Raw genomic sequence first — 17,335 nt, forward strand, 5'->3', positions numbered from 1 at the left:
CAGGTGGTGAGGGTAGGCAAAAACATTTCCACCCCACTGATCAGTAATCCTCAACACTGGGGCCCCACAAGGGTGCGTTCTGAGCCCTCTCCTGTACTCCCTGTTCACCCACGACTGCGTGGCCACGCAAACCTCCAACTCAATCATCAAGTTTGCGGACGACACAACAGTGGTAGGCTTGATTACCAACAACGACGAGACGGCCTACAGGGAGGAGGTGAGGGCCCTCGGAGTGTGGTGTCAGGAAAATAACCTCACACTCAACGTCAACAAAACTAAGGAGATGATTGTGGACTTCAGGAAACAGCAGAGGGAACACCCCCCTATCCACATTGAAGGGACAGTAGTGGAGAGGGTAGTAAGTTTTAAGTTCCTCGGCATACACATCACAGACAAACTGAATTGGTCCACCCACACAGACAGCATCGTGAAGAAGGCGCAGCAGCGCCTCTTCAACCTCAGGAGGCTGAAGAAATTTGCCTTGTCACCAAAAGCACTCACAAACTTCTACAGATGAACAATCGAGAGCATCCTGTCGGGCTGTATCACCGCCTGGTACGGCAACTGCTCCGCCCACAACCGTAAGGCTCTCCAGAGGGTAGTGAGGTCTGCACAACGCATCACCGGGGGCAAACTACCTGCTCTCCAGGACACCTACACCACCCGATGTCACAGGAAGGCCATAAAGATCATCAAGGACAACAACCACCCGAGCCACTGCCTGTTCACCCCGCTATCATCCAGAAGGCGAGGTCAGTACAGGTGCATCAAAGCTGGGACCGAGAGACTGAAAAACAGCTTCTATCTCAAGGCCATCAGACTGTTAAACAGCCACCACTAACATTGAGTGGCTGCTGCCAACACACTGACTCAACTCCAGCCACTTTAATAATGGGAATTGATGGGAAATGATGTCAAATATATCACTAGCCACTTTAAACAATGCTACCTAATATAATGTTTACATACCCTACATTATTCATCTCATATGTATATGTATATACTGTACTCTATATCATCTACTGTATCTTGCCTATGCCGCTCTGTACCATCACTCACTCATATATCTTTATGTACATATTCTTATCCCCTTACACTTGTGTCTATAGGGTAGTAGTTTTGGAATTGTTAGCTAGATTACTTGTTGGTTATTACTGCATTGTCGGAACTAGAAGCACAAGCATTTCGCTACACTCACATTAACATCTGCTAACCATGTGTATGTGACAAAAAAACATTTGATTTGATTTGATTCGATTATGTATCTTTTTATTCAGTTAAAATTAGCAGTTATTCACAAAACACAGTGTGTACAAAGGAGAATGAATGCTTGGATTGCAATTCAGTTAATTGCAAAATGAGAGTACCTGAACTAGGCTCCTTGAGATGAATGAGCCTTCACACAGTTTATATGTAGTCCTGCTGAGGCTGTTGCACTACAATGCCCGGTGAACTACGCAAGACACTCGCGGAAGTAGTAAGTGCGCATGCGCAGAACAAACGGTCGCGCGCAAGATTTCAGTTTTGTTTGAATGAGTTCGTGCCTGAGGAAAACACAATACACATTTGCTTTAGATATGTAGCAATGGCAAAAGCTGCGAACCTGTCGAGGTCAGATTTGGACTCATCATCTGGAAGCGATTTGTCCGTTTCTAGCCGAACTTCAAACAGAAGTTTGCGAGTTGTGGAGAAAGAAAGAAGAAGGAATGAGGCTGGGGATCCATTTCTGCTTGCGCTGAAGTACTTCTCAGAAGGTAACGTTAGCTAGCTAGGAAGCTGTTAGCATAGAGCTACTAATGCTTGCAGAAGTGAAATTTAGCGAATATTTTGGCTACTTTTTAAACTCCAACGTGAACTAATTGACAGTAATGGCAGCCCAGGTTATTTTCTGTCGACATATGTAAACTTTCAAGGCCGCTCAGTTTTCTTATTTTGGAAACACCTTTTTACTGTAACTTATTTTGCTACCTAGCGAGTTAACGTTAACTACAGCATCCACCAGTGTCTGGTTTCACAGTGAGTTGTCTGTTTGTTTCCTAGTGGAGGCGGGTACCCCACGCATAGGAAACGATGTGCTGGAGAGGAACCTGGTGCAGGTGGAGAGAGTGGGGCTCAGTCGAGGACTTCCTCCTGAGGCGATCTCTGTCATGCTGGACTACGCAATGAGCCTCCGTACGGGTACAACAACAACCAACTCTCACACTTAATGGAAACTGCCGCCATTTGCTTAGACAGACTGACCGGAAATACCAATTTACACTATGACAAATTCATTTGACCATACATAACATTTCAGCTTTCCTCTCTATTTATTGCCCTGAACAGGGGGTATGATTTGTGTTCGGGTCCTGAAGTTTCTGATCCCCGCCACCGTGGTGCCACAGGAGGCTGTTGTTCAAGCAGTGGCGTGGTTATGTGTCAGCAAGCTAGCCATCAGCACGCAGGTAAAGAGCTCCTTTGTCAAAGGTCTTTGCAAGTCACACACTCTCACAGATTGGAAGGTTGACACTGGAGACCGGACGTAACATAATAATACTGTTATCAGAATTGCTCTGTCCTCTCCCTCCAACTGAATGAAACGTGTGTTATGGGTGTTTTCCAGGTGCTTTTCCTTCGGTGGCTGCTGACTGTTTTCGACATGATCGACTCCAAGGACAATCTTCGAGCCATCTATGGCTTCATCTTCCACTTTGTGACAGAGGAGAATTTGGTATGTGCAGGAATCATATTCCCCCTTGCTCTAATGGGATTGCATTGCTATTTAAGTCATGATGGTTTGTTTTGTGTTTCAGTCTCCTTACATCTGCCATTTGCTATACCTTTTGACAAGGAGGGAGAGTGGTAAGTGGCATTTTGTTACTCAATGAACCTTTATGTTACGGTACACGTTGTTTCTGCAGAACAACATTGCTCTTACCCATTTTTGTTTTTTCCCTGTCATAGTTCGGCCATTTAGAGTCAGAAAACTGTTGGACCTCCAAACAAAAATGGTAAACAAATACAGTATTGTCCTGTTTAAGTGTTTTTGGTCAATGCTTGTAATATTTTCATGCAATTCAATACAAGTGAATGCATTGTAAACATATAATCATTGTATTAGCATTATGAAATACTTGGTGATAAATGGCATGAGGAGAATACTTACATATTGTTTGATGCTTTCTCTACATACTTCCCATAAATAGTTTATCCTCTGTACTATTATCTGTAGTTACACTCTGAATGATTGTTATAGCCAACAAACTAAGAGTGGAGTCCCCACTGTGAGCATGTTGCACTGAGAGTTCCATTATTTTCCTCTCGTTTACGGTCCCCAGGGCAGGCAGCCGTTCTTGTTGCACTTGCTGTCGTTGTACAAAGTGTTTTGCCCTGAACTGGTGACGCTTGCTCTTCCATCACAAATGAGGGTTAGTATGATCGATCACTCCTAGTGACTTTTGTCTATTGCACAAATCCACACATTGTCGTTCACCAAACATCAGGGTTGGGGTCTATTTCGTCCATATCAAATCCGTAAGTAAACTCTAATTCCAATCCAATTGTCTTAATTGAAACCCTGACAAACATACTTCATGTCGCGTGTATGTTTTCTGCTGTCGTTCAGAGTGGGTTTAAGAATCACAACTCCACGTGGAAGGCAGCGCTCAGTGCTGTCCAGAAGAGGAACAACGGCCAAGTGTCGTCTGACATCAGCCTGACCCTAGGAGTGAAACACAAGACCAACTCCAGGAAGAGGGTATGGAGATCAGATGAGCTGTGGCATAACAGGAAGACCAATGATCTTGAACGGTGTCTTTTTTTTAGGGTCTTAGTGCTAATTTATATAATTTAGAAGAATATTGCTGTTTGCTAAATTCTAATTATTGTGGGGTCAGTCACTATTGCATTCAAAGTCTACTGAGTATACAAAACATTAAGAACACTTTCCATGACAGACTTACCAGCTGAAAGATATGATCCTTTATTGATGTCACTTGAAAAATCTACTTCAATCAGTGTTAATGAAGGGGAGGAGACAGGTTAAAGAAGGATTTGTAAAGCTTTGAGACATTGTTTGTGTATGTGCCGTTCATGGGGCAATTTTTTTTTTTAACCTTTATTTAAGTCATTCTTATTTCAAGTCATTCTTATTTTCAATGACGGCCTGGGAACAGTGGGTTACCTGCCTGTTCAGGGGCAGAACGACAGATTTGTACCGTGTCAGCTCGGGGGTTTGAACACGCAACCTTCCGGTTACTAGTCCAACGCTCTAACCACTAGGCTACGCTGCCGCCCCGAATGGGCAAGACAAATTATTTGTCTTTAAACACTGTATGGTAGTAGGTGCCTGATGCACCGGTTTGACTGTGTCAAGAACTGCAACGCTGCTGGGTTTTTCAGTTTCAACCGTTTGCCGTGTGTATCAAAAATTATCCACCACCTGAATCACAACCAGCTAACTTGACACAACTGCAGGAGACATTGGAGCCAGCATCCCTGTGGAATGCTTTCCACACCTTGTAGAGTCCATGCCCTCATGAATTGAGGCTGTTCTGAAGGGAAAAGGGGGTGCAACTTAATATTAGGAAGGCGTTTCTAATGTTTGGTATACTTGGTGTATGTTAGACTAAACATTATATTCACGTTTGTCCAATGTAGATCAAGCCCTTCTTGTTTTGTTTCTGTAGCTAATGAACTGCTTACAAATCGATAATCAAATATCGTACTGATATCCCAATCACTGATCCATCTGTCAGAAATACCATCACCTGGAGGTGCCATCGCTGAGCTCATCTGTCCAGAGAAACTCCCCCTCTTCCAGCAGCAGGAAGGTCTTCCCCCTGGAGCAACTCCACACCTTCCCACAGCTGCTGGCCAACCTCCACCGCATAGAGGTAACCCTCTCCTCCCCTCTCTCTCACGTCTCTCTCAGCGGTCTGATTAGTCACACAGCTGTATAGCCTAGATACTTTGATTTGAAACAGATGGAAGGTGCGGATTTAAGCAGAATGGAAAATAAATAAAACATTTGTAGGTGCCCAGCACTGCCCATTTCACTTTAGTGTCATTCTGCAGCCACATGGGGGTGCTATGTCACCGCCACAGTTTTGTTGGAAAACAGAAGAGACCAAGGGCTCAACCTCGTCTGCCACTCAATTGGACTGCTGGCAGTGTCGTGTTTATTACCCTGAGCCATAAAACCGATTCATGAGCTCTCTCCATGTCGTTTGTTTTTTAAATTTGTCATGGCTCTGTTTAGACTTCATCAGGGTGTGTTTGTCCCAAACGACTCATTAATTAACCGGCCAACAGAGATTTGAAGCCACATTGAAAAAGTTATAAAGCGTCGACAATTACAAAAGTGCTGCACACAAATACTGTTTGCTTGGTAGGTCCATTGACCTGATCAACCCAGATACACACATTTCTTTAAAAGGTTTAAGGACACTTACGCTACATAAATTCCCCGTACACAGCCAACGTTTGCAACAAGCTATTCTGCCAGCACTTTCTACTTTTTATGGCTGTGGGTGGACAGGACAGATCAGCTGGTACTGTCCATCATGCAGCTCAAACAAATTAGAGGAACGATGCGTTTTCTCCTTATAAATATGGGAAGACTCGGCCATGTCCGTTCACAATCTGTCTCTCTTTATTTGTTAAGTTCCCATATTGCCAGGGAGCTATTCACACAACATACAAACAGGCCAGTCCGTGTGGGGAAATGTCTGAATGCTGCCTGCCACAGACATGGCCATGATTACTGTATTATGAGTATAAGTAGATGTGACAGATTTAGTCCAGTCACTCAGTGACAGATTGATGGCTCACTCATTGAAAACAAGGACACGGGCAACAGATTCTCTCCTTCAATAGGGGCAGCGAATATCTTGACATGAAGCTATTTAGAACATAATGCTGAAGCTATTTAGAACATGATGCAGGCTTGGTGTTAATGGCCCCTCACTTTGTATGCTGAATTGTATTTGTTTGTGTGTTGTGTGGGTGTGTCTAAAGCGTGGGTGGTGTGGTTTGATGTGTGTACTGCAAATGTGTGTCTAATAATCATGTCTCCCTTCCACAGCTCCCATCCCAGATGGGTTCTCTGCTGGGCTCCAGTCTGGCCCTCTGTTACCTGGACTACGTACAGGATGACTCCGCCTTCCTCCGACTCAACTTCTGGCTGGGCCACGCCCTCCATGAGGGTACAATCACTAACCAACCACTACGTCTTCCTCGGTTGTCTCTGTCGCTGCAGAAATGTGTCGGCAGGTAGCCTAGAGATTATTGTTGAGCCAGTAACCGAAGGTTGGTCGTTTGAATCCCCGAGCCGACTAGGTGAAAAAATCTGTCGATCTTAACACTAATTGGTCCAGAGTCGCTGTCCAATAATGGCTGATCCTTGGCTGTGACCCCACTCTATGAGGGTGTCTCAGGGGGAGTAGGATATGCAACAAAACAAAAAACACTGGAGTTGCACGGTATACCCGAAATGTAGGTACTTTTTCGATAATGGAACATGAAATTGGTTCAGTAGTAGAATTTTTGTCAAATGCGTCTACTGATTGAACCCTCATCCATTCCCAGTAGGCGTTGCAGTGCAACGCTCTGTAGAAAAGCTTTTATGAAAATAAAAAGGTTGGGTGTCAAGATTGTACAAATCCACAAATGTGATTCTGTCATCACCACTTGTTTTTTGTTCTCTTCTTTCCCCTGACCTTTTCAACATTTAAAATATTTTATTTTCCTCTATTTGGGGTTTCAGAGTTTCTGTTCTGCAGTGGGGACAGGGGCTCTGGGAGTTCGTCCGAGGCCCTGCACCTCCTTAACAGGTTGCTCTCCACGCAGCATTTCCTCCAGGTGAGCCCCCCTCCAGGCTCCTCTCACCCTGTCACCCCCAGTTCCCGTCCCCGCCTCTCCCTTTTATGCCAGATTTGGATCTGTCAGAGCGTGTTAAACTCTTCTCTGCTCCCACTCTCTTCCCCCTCGCTGCTCGTTAATAAATGATGCCGCAGTCAAACGCTCATTTGAGATGCGTATGTTTTGTTTCTCTCTCTTCATCCCTCCCTCCCTCTCCCCTCAGGAGGGCTTCTCCAGCACCGAGGGCTTCCTCTACAAGTTCCTGAATGTTTGGGACGGTTCACTCCTCCGCCCCCAGATTCTGGGCCTGCTGAGTGACATCCCCGTGGTCCCCAGTTCCTGTGAGTAGGCCCTGTTTGCTTGGCTGCCTTGCTCTCCACTCTCTCTCCCCTAATTAAACTGCTGAACTGTAACCGCGGGAAGACACGTGACTATGCAATCCCCAGCACATGGCAGGCATATACCAGGGAGCCTGGGAAAAGTAGTCAGGTGGTCAGGTGGTTGAATTAAATGTAGTCATGTGGTCAAATTAAATGGTTTGTGCAAATGTCCTTGCTCTCCTGCTCTCTCAGGTATCAACCAGCTTCTGTTTGAGCCTCTCGTTCAGCTGTTCTTCACCTCCACGCTGTTCTTCAAGGTAATTGTCAATAGAATGCCTCCAGATCCCACTTTTCAATTAATTATAAGAAGCTTGCATCATACCATTATATCCATTTCCAGTTATCAGCTCCTTTTTAATCCTGGGTTGTATTCATTTGGCACCAAATGGAAGAACTTATTGAAACAGGGAGGAACTACTTGTTCAGTGAGAACCATTTTGTTTTCTGATGAGACGTTTTACACCATTTTTCTACAGTGTTCCCTGTTGTCGTTGTAAATGTATTTTTTCCCCCACTTTAAATAAGCACCACCCCTCTGTTGTCTCTCCAGTGCAGTGTGATTGACTGTCTAAACAACATGCTGTTGAAGTGGTTGACCTGGCACTCTGTGTACGCCCTGGAGGACGGCCTGGACATCAGTCTCCACAGCCACACACCCATGTGAGTCTCACTGTCCGTCACACACTTCCAACACCAAAGCCCTGTAACTTCCTTTAGTTAAAGACACATTTTACTGTCTTCCTCGCCGGTATTCTAACTCTTCACAAACGGCCAATCCCTGTCAATACATGTTTATTCCCTTCCCATTTCAAACTTCACCTCTGCAGAGAAACTCAATGAAAAGCGGTGCCGAAATCAATGTCTGAGGTGTGTGATGGTCAGCCTCCTCGGTTTCTCCTCAGCGCTGTCCTCTGGAACGCAGCAACGTAATGAACTGCAGTGTGTCTGTGTGTCTCCGCCTGGCCTCATTGCTGCACACTCAGCGCTGATTTGGTTATTGTCTTTTATTGCATTAACCGGGGTGGGCGGGGCTGCTGGAGAAGGAGAAATTAATATGATCCAAGGACAAAGCCCCCCGTTTGAGCTTCACACTAGTCCCATGCATCATTACCATTCACCCTTTTCCTTGTTGTTAAGGCCTTTGTCTTATGTTCAGTTACGTGACCATTCTTCAACTCCTCCCCAGGAACATGAGTCTGTCTGGCTTCATGGACTCTGTTGTGGAGCTGGTGCGTTTCGTGGGCCGCCTGGCCGCCGTGGGGCTGCAGCTAGAAGGCTGCCACTCCCTGCTCCTCAGCTTCATTTTGGACTTCTACGAGACGGTAATCAAACCAGATGAAGCCAGTACATTTTGTTGAATACATACAGGGGGGAAAAAGTCTGTCGATCCCTTATAGTGATTCCACCCATGCAGGACTGTTAGAACCCTGTAAGTGGTTGATCACTGTAATCATATTCACTTTAACCAGAATGCACTAGATCAGTAGTTCCATATTCATGGTCCGTTTAGAAAAGGAGACAACCGTGTTCGTTGTGGAGGTGATGACGTGTGTGCCCCTGTGCGTGCCATTCAGGTGTGTGACATGTTCCTGAAGTACGGGCTCCCCCTGGTGGTCATGCCCCCCGTGGGCGTGTTCTACCCAGCCCTGTTTGCCACCGACCCTGTCAGCGTGGACCGCCTCGGCTACATCATGTACAGGTGAGGAGGAGCGGTGACGTCAACGCCAGTATTATCATGTCAACACCGGGCCTGTTGGAAGTCAACACCGTCACGTCAGAGTGTCATCTTTTCACCGTGCGGTCACTGCGTTGTTGTGTGCAAATCATCTGCAAATCATCTGCGTGTATATATTTGATGACGCAGGTGAATGGTACGCTCTCTTGGTACAACTCACCTGCCAGAACATTAAATTTATGATTCATGATAATGAAGGGTTTTCTTGTACTAGTTAAAGCATGCATCTACCAGGGGTCCTCTAGTTCTAGTTAAAGCATACATCTATAGCGGGGGTCCTCTAGTACTAGTTAAAGCATGTGTCTAGCAGAGGTCCTCTAATTACTAGTTAAAGCATACATCTATAGCGGGGGTCCTCTAGTACTAGTTAAAGCATACATCTGTAGCGGGGGTCCTCTAGTACTAGTTAAAGCATACATCTGTAGCGGGGGTCCTCTAGTACTAGTTAAAGCATACATCTGTAGCGGGGGTCCTCTAGTACTAGTTAAAGCATACATCTGTAGCAGGGGTCCTCTAGTTCTAGTTAAAGCATACATCTGTAGCAGGGGTCCTCTAGTACTAGTTAAAGCATACATCTGTAGCAGGGGTCCTCTAGTACTAGTTAAAGCATACATCTGTAGCGGGGGTCCTCTAGTACTAGTTAAATTATACATCTGTAGCGGGGGTCCTCTAGGTCTAGTTAAAGCGTACTTCTGTAGCGGGGGTCCTCTAGTACTAGTTAAAGCATACATCTGTAGCAGGGGTCCTCTAGTACTAGTTAAAGCATACATCTGTAGCAGGGGTCCTCTAGTACTAGTTAAAGCATGTGTCTAGCAGAGGTCCTCTAATTACTAGTTAAAGCATACATCTATAGCGGGGGTCCTCTAGTACTAGTTAAAGCATACATCTGTAGCGGGGGTCCTCTAGTACTAGTTAAAGCATACATCTGTAGCGGGGGTCCTCTAGTACTAGTTAAAGCATACATCTGTAGCAGGGGTCCTCTAGTTCTAGTTAAAGCATACATCTGTAGCAGGGGTCCTCTAGTACTAGTTAAAGCATACATCTGTAGCGGGGGTCCTCTAGTACTAGTTAAATTATACATCTGTAGCGGGGGTCCTCTAGGTCTAGTTAAAGCGTACATCTGTAGCGGGGGTCCTCTAGTACTAGTTAAAGCATACATCTGTAGCAGGGGTCCTCTAGTTCTAGTTAAAGCATACATCTGTAGCAGGGGTCCTCTAGTACTAGTTAAAGCATACATCTGTAGCAGGGGTCCTCTAGTACTAGTTAAAGCATACATCTGTAGCGGGGGTCCTCTAGTACTAGTTAAATTATACATCTGTAGCGGGGGTCCTCTAGTACTAGTTAAATTATACATCTGTAGCGGGGGTCCTCTAGGTCTAGTTAAAGCATACATCTGTAGCAGGGGTCCTCTAGTTCTAGTTAAAGCATACATCTGTAGCAGGGGTCCTCTAGTACTAGTTAAAGCATACATCTGTAGCAGGGGTCCTCTAGTACTAGTTAAAGCATACATCTGTAGCAGGGGTCCTCTAGTACTAGTTAAAGCATACATCTGTAGCAGGGGTCCTCTAGTTCTAGTTAAAGCATACATCTGTAGCAGGGGTCCTCTAGTACTAGTTAAAGCATACATCTGTAGCAGGGGTCCTCTAGTACTAGTTAAAGCATACATCTGTAGCAGGGGTGCTCTAGTACTAGTTAAGAAGTTCCGGTCACACACATTTCCTCGGTCGCAAATATCCGGATGGATATTGTCATTCATCGGCGTAGTAACAGACTCCCACCTCACAACCCATGCAACCCCAAACTGTTCACACCCCTCTTGTTGGTGGAGAGTTTCAAAGCTAATTTCCCTCAATTCTACACATTTTGTATGTGGCAGGGAATTGTTTTTGCTGTTTTTTATTTAATTTTTTATTTAGCTCATTTCCTGCAATTCAACACATTTACGTCCGACTGGATCCATGGTCCATATTGACCCCCTTCTGGGTCCGGATCCGGACTTCTGTCCGCCAGTTGAGTATGGGGGAATCTATAGCATGTCAAAAGACCACTGCTTTTATTAAAACAGGCCAAACATCTGGTCTTAGCAACTGCTGCTACTATGGTGGTTGTTTTTAGGACAGATGTTTACATAACATGGAAAGCAATGTGGTTGCTTTTCCACCCTTATACAGACCACTAAAGTTATTTCTCTTTTTTCCAGGTACAAGAAGAACCTGATCTCTGCTAAGTGTCAACAAAAGGAGACCAAGGTAATAGAAGCACTCCCTTTTTAAGATATGTTTTCTGCTTTGCAAATCTAACAGTGTTTTTGCATAATCAAGCATTTCAAGGCTCCTCGTGAGGCCACTTCTACCCGTCCACATGATGAACGAAACTATTAGAATTAAGTGCTGATTAAAGAATTGCAATTTTGGTGGTTACTCTTTCAAACAAGAACAAAAACAATTCTAGTGTATGAAGGCAATTGAATTTGCAAGTAGGTACTGCCATTTGTATACAGTGCCTTCAGAAAGCATACACACCCCATGACTGAGATTTTGTGTCACTGATCTACACACAATACCCCATAATGTGAAAGTGGAATTATGTTTTTAAATTAAAAATGAAAAGATGAAATGTCTTGAGTCAATAAGTATTCAACCCACATACAATTATTTGTAAGGTCCCTCCGTCGTGCAGTGAATTTCAATTTCAACCACAGACCAGTGAGGTTTTTCAATGCTTCTCAAAGAAGGGCACCTATAGACATGTTGGTTGTTTAGCAAAAAAACGACACATGCGCAGCCATGTGGCAAAACAGATGAGGTTGGTTTAGATTGTTTAAAATGTAGAAGCTTTATTTCGTCTCCAATGTTTATTGAAAACATAAATACATTTGCACATAAGCACTAGTTGTCTCTCAAATACATCGTTACAGTTGTATGTTAGATACAACTTTTTGCCATATAAGCATTGTCATGAAATCTCAAAACACTTCAGAACAAGACACCAGTCACTACAAAGATACAGGCATCCTTTCTAACTCGTTGTCCAGAGAGAAAGGAAACCACTCCAGGGATTTCACCAAAGGCAATGGTGACTTTAAAACATTTATATAGTTTAAAGGCTGTGATAGGAGAAAACTGAGGATGGATCAACAACATTGTAGTTACTCCACAATACGAACCTAAATTACACAGTGAAAAGAAGGAAGCCTGTATATAATAAAATATTCCAAAACATCCATCCTTTTTGCAATACAGCACTTAAGTAAAACTGCAAAACATGTGGCAAAGACATTAACTTTTTGTCCTGAATACAAAGTGTTATGTTTGGGGAAAATCCAACACAGCACATCATTGAGGTACACACTGCATATTTTTAAGCATGGTGGTGGCTGCATCATGTTATGGGTATGCTGGTCAACGGCAAGGACTAGGAACTTTTTTTTTTTTAAATGAAAAAAAAATGGAATTGAGCCAAGTACGGGCAAAATCCTAGAGGAAAACCTGGTTCAGTTTGCTCTCCAACAGATGCTGGGAGACAAATTCACCTTTCAGCTGGACAATAACCCTGAAACACAATACCAAATATTAATGAGTTGTTTACCAAGATATTTTAAAAATTGTTTATTAAATGTAACCTTTATTTAGCTAGGCAAGTCAGTTACAAACAAATTCCTATTTATAATGACTGCCTAACCCAGACGATGCTGGGTCAATTGTGCGCAGCCCTAAGAGACGCCCAATCACGGTCGGTTGTGATACAGCCTGGAATCGAACCAGGTCTGTAGTGACGCTTCTAGCACTGAGATGCAGTGCCTTAAACCGCTGCGACACTCAGGAGCCCATATTGAGTGGCCTAGTTACAGTTTTGACTCAAATTGGCTTGAAAATCTATGGCAAGACTTAAATGGCTGTCTAGCAATGATAACTTGACAGAGCTTGAAGAATTTAAGAATTGTGTGCAGATGTTGCGCAATCCAGGTGTGCAAAGCTCTTAGAGACTTCGCCAGAAAGAGTCACAGCTCTAATCGTTGCCAAAGGTGGTTCTACAAAGTATTGACTCAGGGGTGTGAATATTTATGTCAATGAGAGAATTCTGTATTTCATTTTCAATAAATCTGCTAACATTTTAAAAAAACATGTTTTCACTTTGTCGTTTATGAGGTATTGTGTGTAGATGGGTCAGGGGGGGAAAACGATTGAATCCGCGAATACAGGCTTTAACACAACAAAGTGGAATAAGTCAAGGGGTCTGAATACTTTCCGAAGGCACTCGGTACGAAACAATATATGTTTACCCCATATTTCCGACAGCGTCTTACCAAGAGAAATGGATCCGGTAAGCGGAATGCAAATTGGTTTTCGCGGGCAGACATTATCGATAATGGATCTGGGTTTTAACCACCCAACACCCTTTCCCTGGTGATATTCTTTGAGAGAGCCTATTTATTTAGCATGTGTCATACACTGTTTAAAGTGTTTAAACTACATCTTCATCGCTCTTTTATTTTTTATCATCCCTCCATTGCAGCAGGCGTTTCACATCAGCAGGCAGACGTACCGGGAGTTTAACCACTACCTGTCCTTCATGGTGAGCTGCCTGTGGAACTCCAAGATGTTCCTTCCAGGCATGGCCATCGAGGTGGACCAGGAGCTCCTGTCTCTCAGCAAAGTGGCCAAGCCCTGGACCAGCTTCGACCTCATCCACCACCCTGCCTTCCTCGGCTACGCCCTCGACTTTCATCACAAGGTGAGTGAGAATTTTTTGTAACTTAGAAAATGTTGGCGATTTAATTTACTCATTGCATTCTTTCAGGCATTATATAAAGTCCAGATCCGTGAAACTAATATTGTATATCATTTTCATAAATGTCCACTAAATGTTTGTGCTCAGTTTATATATGAAGTCTAATTTTCAAATTTCAAGAGAAACACCTGACGCACAAGGGAGCAGCCAGCCTCTCCAGTTGAATGAATACATTTTAAGGCTGGACAAGGAGATGAATGTGTTATTAATGTATCTTTTATACAAGATCCATTAATACAGAATCACATTTTATTATTCATGGGCGCTGCATGAGACTTGATTTTTCATCATGTTTAATTATCCAAGTACTTCTTTTTGGTCAGAATCACTGCAACATCCAGTACACTGTTCTACTGAGATTTACTGGGAGGGGGGAAACTGTTGAATATTAATGCTTCTCTCTTTATCAGTGTTGGCCAGAGAGGAAGGAAATGGATCTCAATTCCATAAAGGTACCACAGTCTTACCCCTTATTTAGTTTTAATGTCTGTATGTACGTGCACTGATGTGCATTTTAAAGTGTGCCGTTTTGATTTTTAATTGACCTCGTGCTATTGATCAGCGAGCTATAGGCAGTACTGGATGGTCCTTTTTTAATGGATGGTCTGTAACGCTGTCCGTCTGTCTGTAGGTCGGGAAGCAGTGGGACTGGTACCTGGAGTTCCTCTTCTCTCAGGGCTTTCAGGGCCTCCAACAGTTTGTTGAGAGTAGCATCACCCGACGCTCTGTGGCTGGAACCAATGACCAGGGTCAGGGAGACAGGCAACCCACAAACAGTTAAACAACAGAGGACAAAACACAAGACTGAAACTTCTCCTTGTTGTAAAGGACGTATACATGTTTTATCTCTCGCCATCTTCTCCAAGGCAAGATTCACAAGAGACTAGACCATCTCTGTAAATAGACACTTTTAAAAATCTTGATGTGTTTTTGTTATGTCTTGTCCCTATTTTAGTTCCGCTTGGTGCTCATGTGTTGTCTGTTCTCTTGTATAGCTTACGCATCTATCGATTTATTTCTGTGGAACTTGCACATTAATAAGAATAGGCTTTTATGATTTTCTTTTAGACTAAAGCATCCCCCCCGGTCTTTTACTAAATTACACCAATGCTCCTAAAAAGCAAACATTAAACATGTTGGAACATGCAAACTTAGTGAGAATTATAATCTATTTTCTATTAAAAGCCATTGGTATAATTCATTATGGGGAAGTCATCAGTATCTTTTGCAGGTAATGGCTCTACCTTCTGGAAAACATTTTCCCTTAATTGAAGGATCAATCTGGATAGTTAATAGGCCCTTGGCTTTCCAGTTAACTTGGAACATGCTGGGTGCAGGGAAACACATTGCACACCAGACACACACTCCATTCTCACAGTGCCACCATAGACTTCCCCTCTGAGCATCACCATTACTGACAATTGGGTCCACAGGTCTGCTTTGTGTGCATTCTGTATGTATAATGGCTGTACTCATGTCAATATGTCGAGTAAATTCTTCAGCCCATTGTTCCTTTTCAATGTAGTGGTGCGTGGGTCAGCTGATTGTGCGCCCACCTGCAATTGCGAATAACCCAGCTGCAACCGCCTGACGACAGCCAATGTGAAAATTTGAGGCCCGCACCTGACTCTAACCCGCTAATATAGAAGACAAGGATTTTTGTTGCCTGATTTAGATGTTTCTGCTCATTTCTGACATTTTGGTAGGCTATTTGTAAGTCAATATGTCTATAATTAGATAGGCTACATGCAGCTTCTCTTGTCATTAGCCTAAATGTTGCCCTAGAAAACTAAATAAACCCTTCTCACCAGTATGTCAAATGTCAATAAAATGAATGCTTCAAACTATACTTGTGGGAAAAAAATATATTCTGTGTGGCTGCACCCTTGCCCAGGCATTTGAAATCCATATATTAGGCCCTAAGGACTTTATTTAACTTGACTGATTTCCTTATATGAACTGTAACTCAGTGAAATTGTTTTGTTTTATTTTTTTATTCGGTATAGTTGACATCGGTAAAGTTCTGTCATCTTGGCTTCTTTCTCGGAGCAAAGACGCTTAGGGACCGGGGATCAAATGCAATATTTTAAAAAAAAACAGGAAATATTTTCTGTGCAAAAGGTCCAAATGACATCAGTTTGACTGGTTGTAAGGAAATAGAAAGCTGTGAAAACGACCCAAAATGTTTCTGAGCGGATTTCATTTCGGCTTGGATAGTATTTCAACCAAATAAAATATCCATCAGCTTTTATGATGCTGGTAAAGACAGCACCTCCAGACATGTGCATTCTCTCAATAAATCATTTTTCTCCACCCCTATTCACAAAGTAAAACATTTGCCTACATTTTGTGTATAATTTTACTGCAAGAAATGCTTAATTCTGGAGGAGTTAATATTACGACTGAGGGGTTATAGACTACATCAAGTCAGTGTCCAGATTTCAGTTTCCTTGTCCATCTGAACAGTTGCCTAGGTTACACTAGGCCTCTTTGAAGTCCCCATCTGGTGACTGTTGAATTTGTGTAGCACCTCAATCACACTGCTATCATCCTCTTTTACCACTTCACCAAATCTTTCCCAAACATGGCTTTTCTCTTATTGAATTAAACTCCAACATGGTCCTTTTTGCCTCAAACCTGAACTTTTCCTGCCCATTCCCAAAAGCATTTTGCACACATGCAGTTAGGCAATAGGCTTACGCACTTAGCATGCAATAATGAAAGAAAAACCTCAGTGTAGCCTGTAGATATATATTGCACAATAATTATACAGTTATGATTTTTTTTACAGGTATTTTCTCTTTATTCAACCACACCCACTGAAAGATTATGGTAATCTGTGTGGGTAACTGGACAGGTAGGATGACTGACAATTGTTTTATTTATTTTTTATTTCACCTTTATTTAACCAGTTAGGCAAGTTGAGAATAAGTTCTCATTTACAATTGCGACCTGGCCAAGATCAAGCAAAGCAGTTCGACACATACAACAACACAGAGCTACACATGGAGTAAAACAAACATACAGTCGCTCTGGATAAGAGCGTCTGCTAAATGACTTAAATCTAAATGTAAATAATACAGTAGAAAAATAAGTCTATATTCAATGTGAGCAAATGAGGTCAGATAAGGGAGGTAAAGGCAAAAATAAATAGTGAAGGTGAACAAGTGGTCACGGGTCAGGTGACAAAGGAATTGATGAGACTTGAGGCAGGATTTCCTTTAACCACAAAGGGGTATATTAACTGGGTAGTTTGTGCTGCATAACAAGGAAACAGAACAACATGTATTCAATTCAAGGGGCTTTATTGGCATGCTAAACGTGTTAACATTGTGCCAAAGCAAGTGAGGTAGATAATATACAAACGTTAAACAAAAATTAACAGTAAACATTACACATACAGAAGTTTCAAAACAATAAAGACATTAAATGTCATATGTACTGTATATATTCAATCAAATTCATAATCAAAAGTCAAATCATTCTCATTAACAATCATGTAATTCAGCAATTCAGTTAAAAAATAATTCAACAGGAATCGCCATTTAGGCTCATAACTATTCATCATAACCATGAAGAATAATACAAA

General features: G+C 42.8%; 1 protein-coding gene across 3 annotated transcripts; it reads left to right on the plus strand.

The window, feature by feature from the left end:
- Positions 1–1,452: 1,452 nt before the first annotated feature.
- LOC118363422 (centromere protein I-like) lies at positions 1,453–15,595 on the plus strand. 3 transcript variants are annotated; one of them, XM_035744266.2, is made up of 20 exons: positions 1,453–1,754; positions 2,041–2,178; positions 2,326–2,444; positions 2,603–2,710; positions 2,793–2,841; positions 2,944–2,990; positions 3,318–3,407; positions 3,605–3,736; positions 4,737–4,874; positions 6,065–6,185; positions 6,746–6,840; positions 7,064–7,181; positions 7,413–7,477; positions 7,771–7,880; positions 8,407–8,542; positions 8,795–8,919; positions 11,156–11,204; positions 13,471–13,689; positions 14,157–14,198; positions 14,378–15,595. In XM_035744266.2, the coding sequence occupies exons 1-20, from the start codon at positions 1,586–1,588 to the stop codon at positions 14,525–14,527; spliced, it is 2,220 nt and encodes a 739-aa protein (XP_035600159.1). In that variant the 5' UTR covers positions 1,453–1,585; the 3' UTR covers positions 14,528–15,595. The 3 variants fall into 3 exon arrangements, with proteins under 3 accessions (XP_035600159.1, XP_035600160.1, XP_035600161.1); XM_035744267.2 differs by having other exon boundaries at positions 13,474–13,689; XM_035744268.2 differs by having other exon boundaries at positions 2,041–2,172.
- The last annotated feature ends 1,740 nt before the right edge of the window (positions 15,596–17,335 follow it).

The sequence above is a fragment of the Oncorhynchus keta genome, chromosome 30 (genome assembly GCF_023373465.1).
Source record: "Oncorhynchus keta strain PuntledgeMale-10-30-2019 chromosome 30, Oket_V2, whole genome shotgun sequence".
Classification (NCBI taxonomy): domain Eukaryota; kingdom Metazoa; phylum Chordata; class Actinopteri; order Salmoniformes; family Salmonidae; genus Oncorhynchus; species Oncorhynchus keta.

Excerpts from the sequence above, each read along its gene's own strand:
- LOC118363422 (XM_035744266.2), top strand. The coding sequence starts at position 1,586 with ATGGCAAAAGCTGCGAACCTGTCGAGGTCAGATTTGGACTCATCATCT. Across the intron at positions 2,179-2,325 it reads CGCAATGAGCCTCCGTACGG|GGGGTATGATTTGTGTTCGG; the intron begins GTACAACAACAA and ends TGCCCTGAACAG. Across the intron at positions 6,186-6,745 it reads GGGCCACGCCCTCCATGAGG|AGTTTCTGTTCTGCAGTGGG; the intron begins GTACAATCACTA and ends TTGGGGTTTCAG.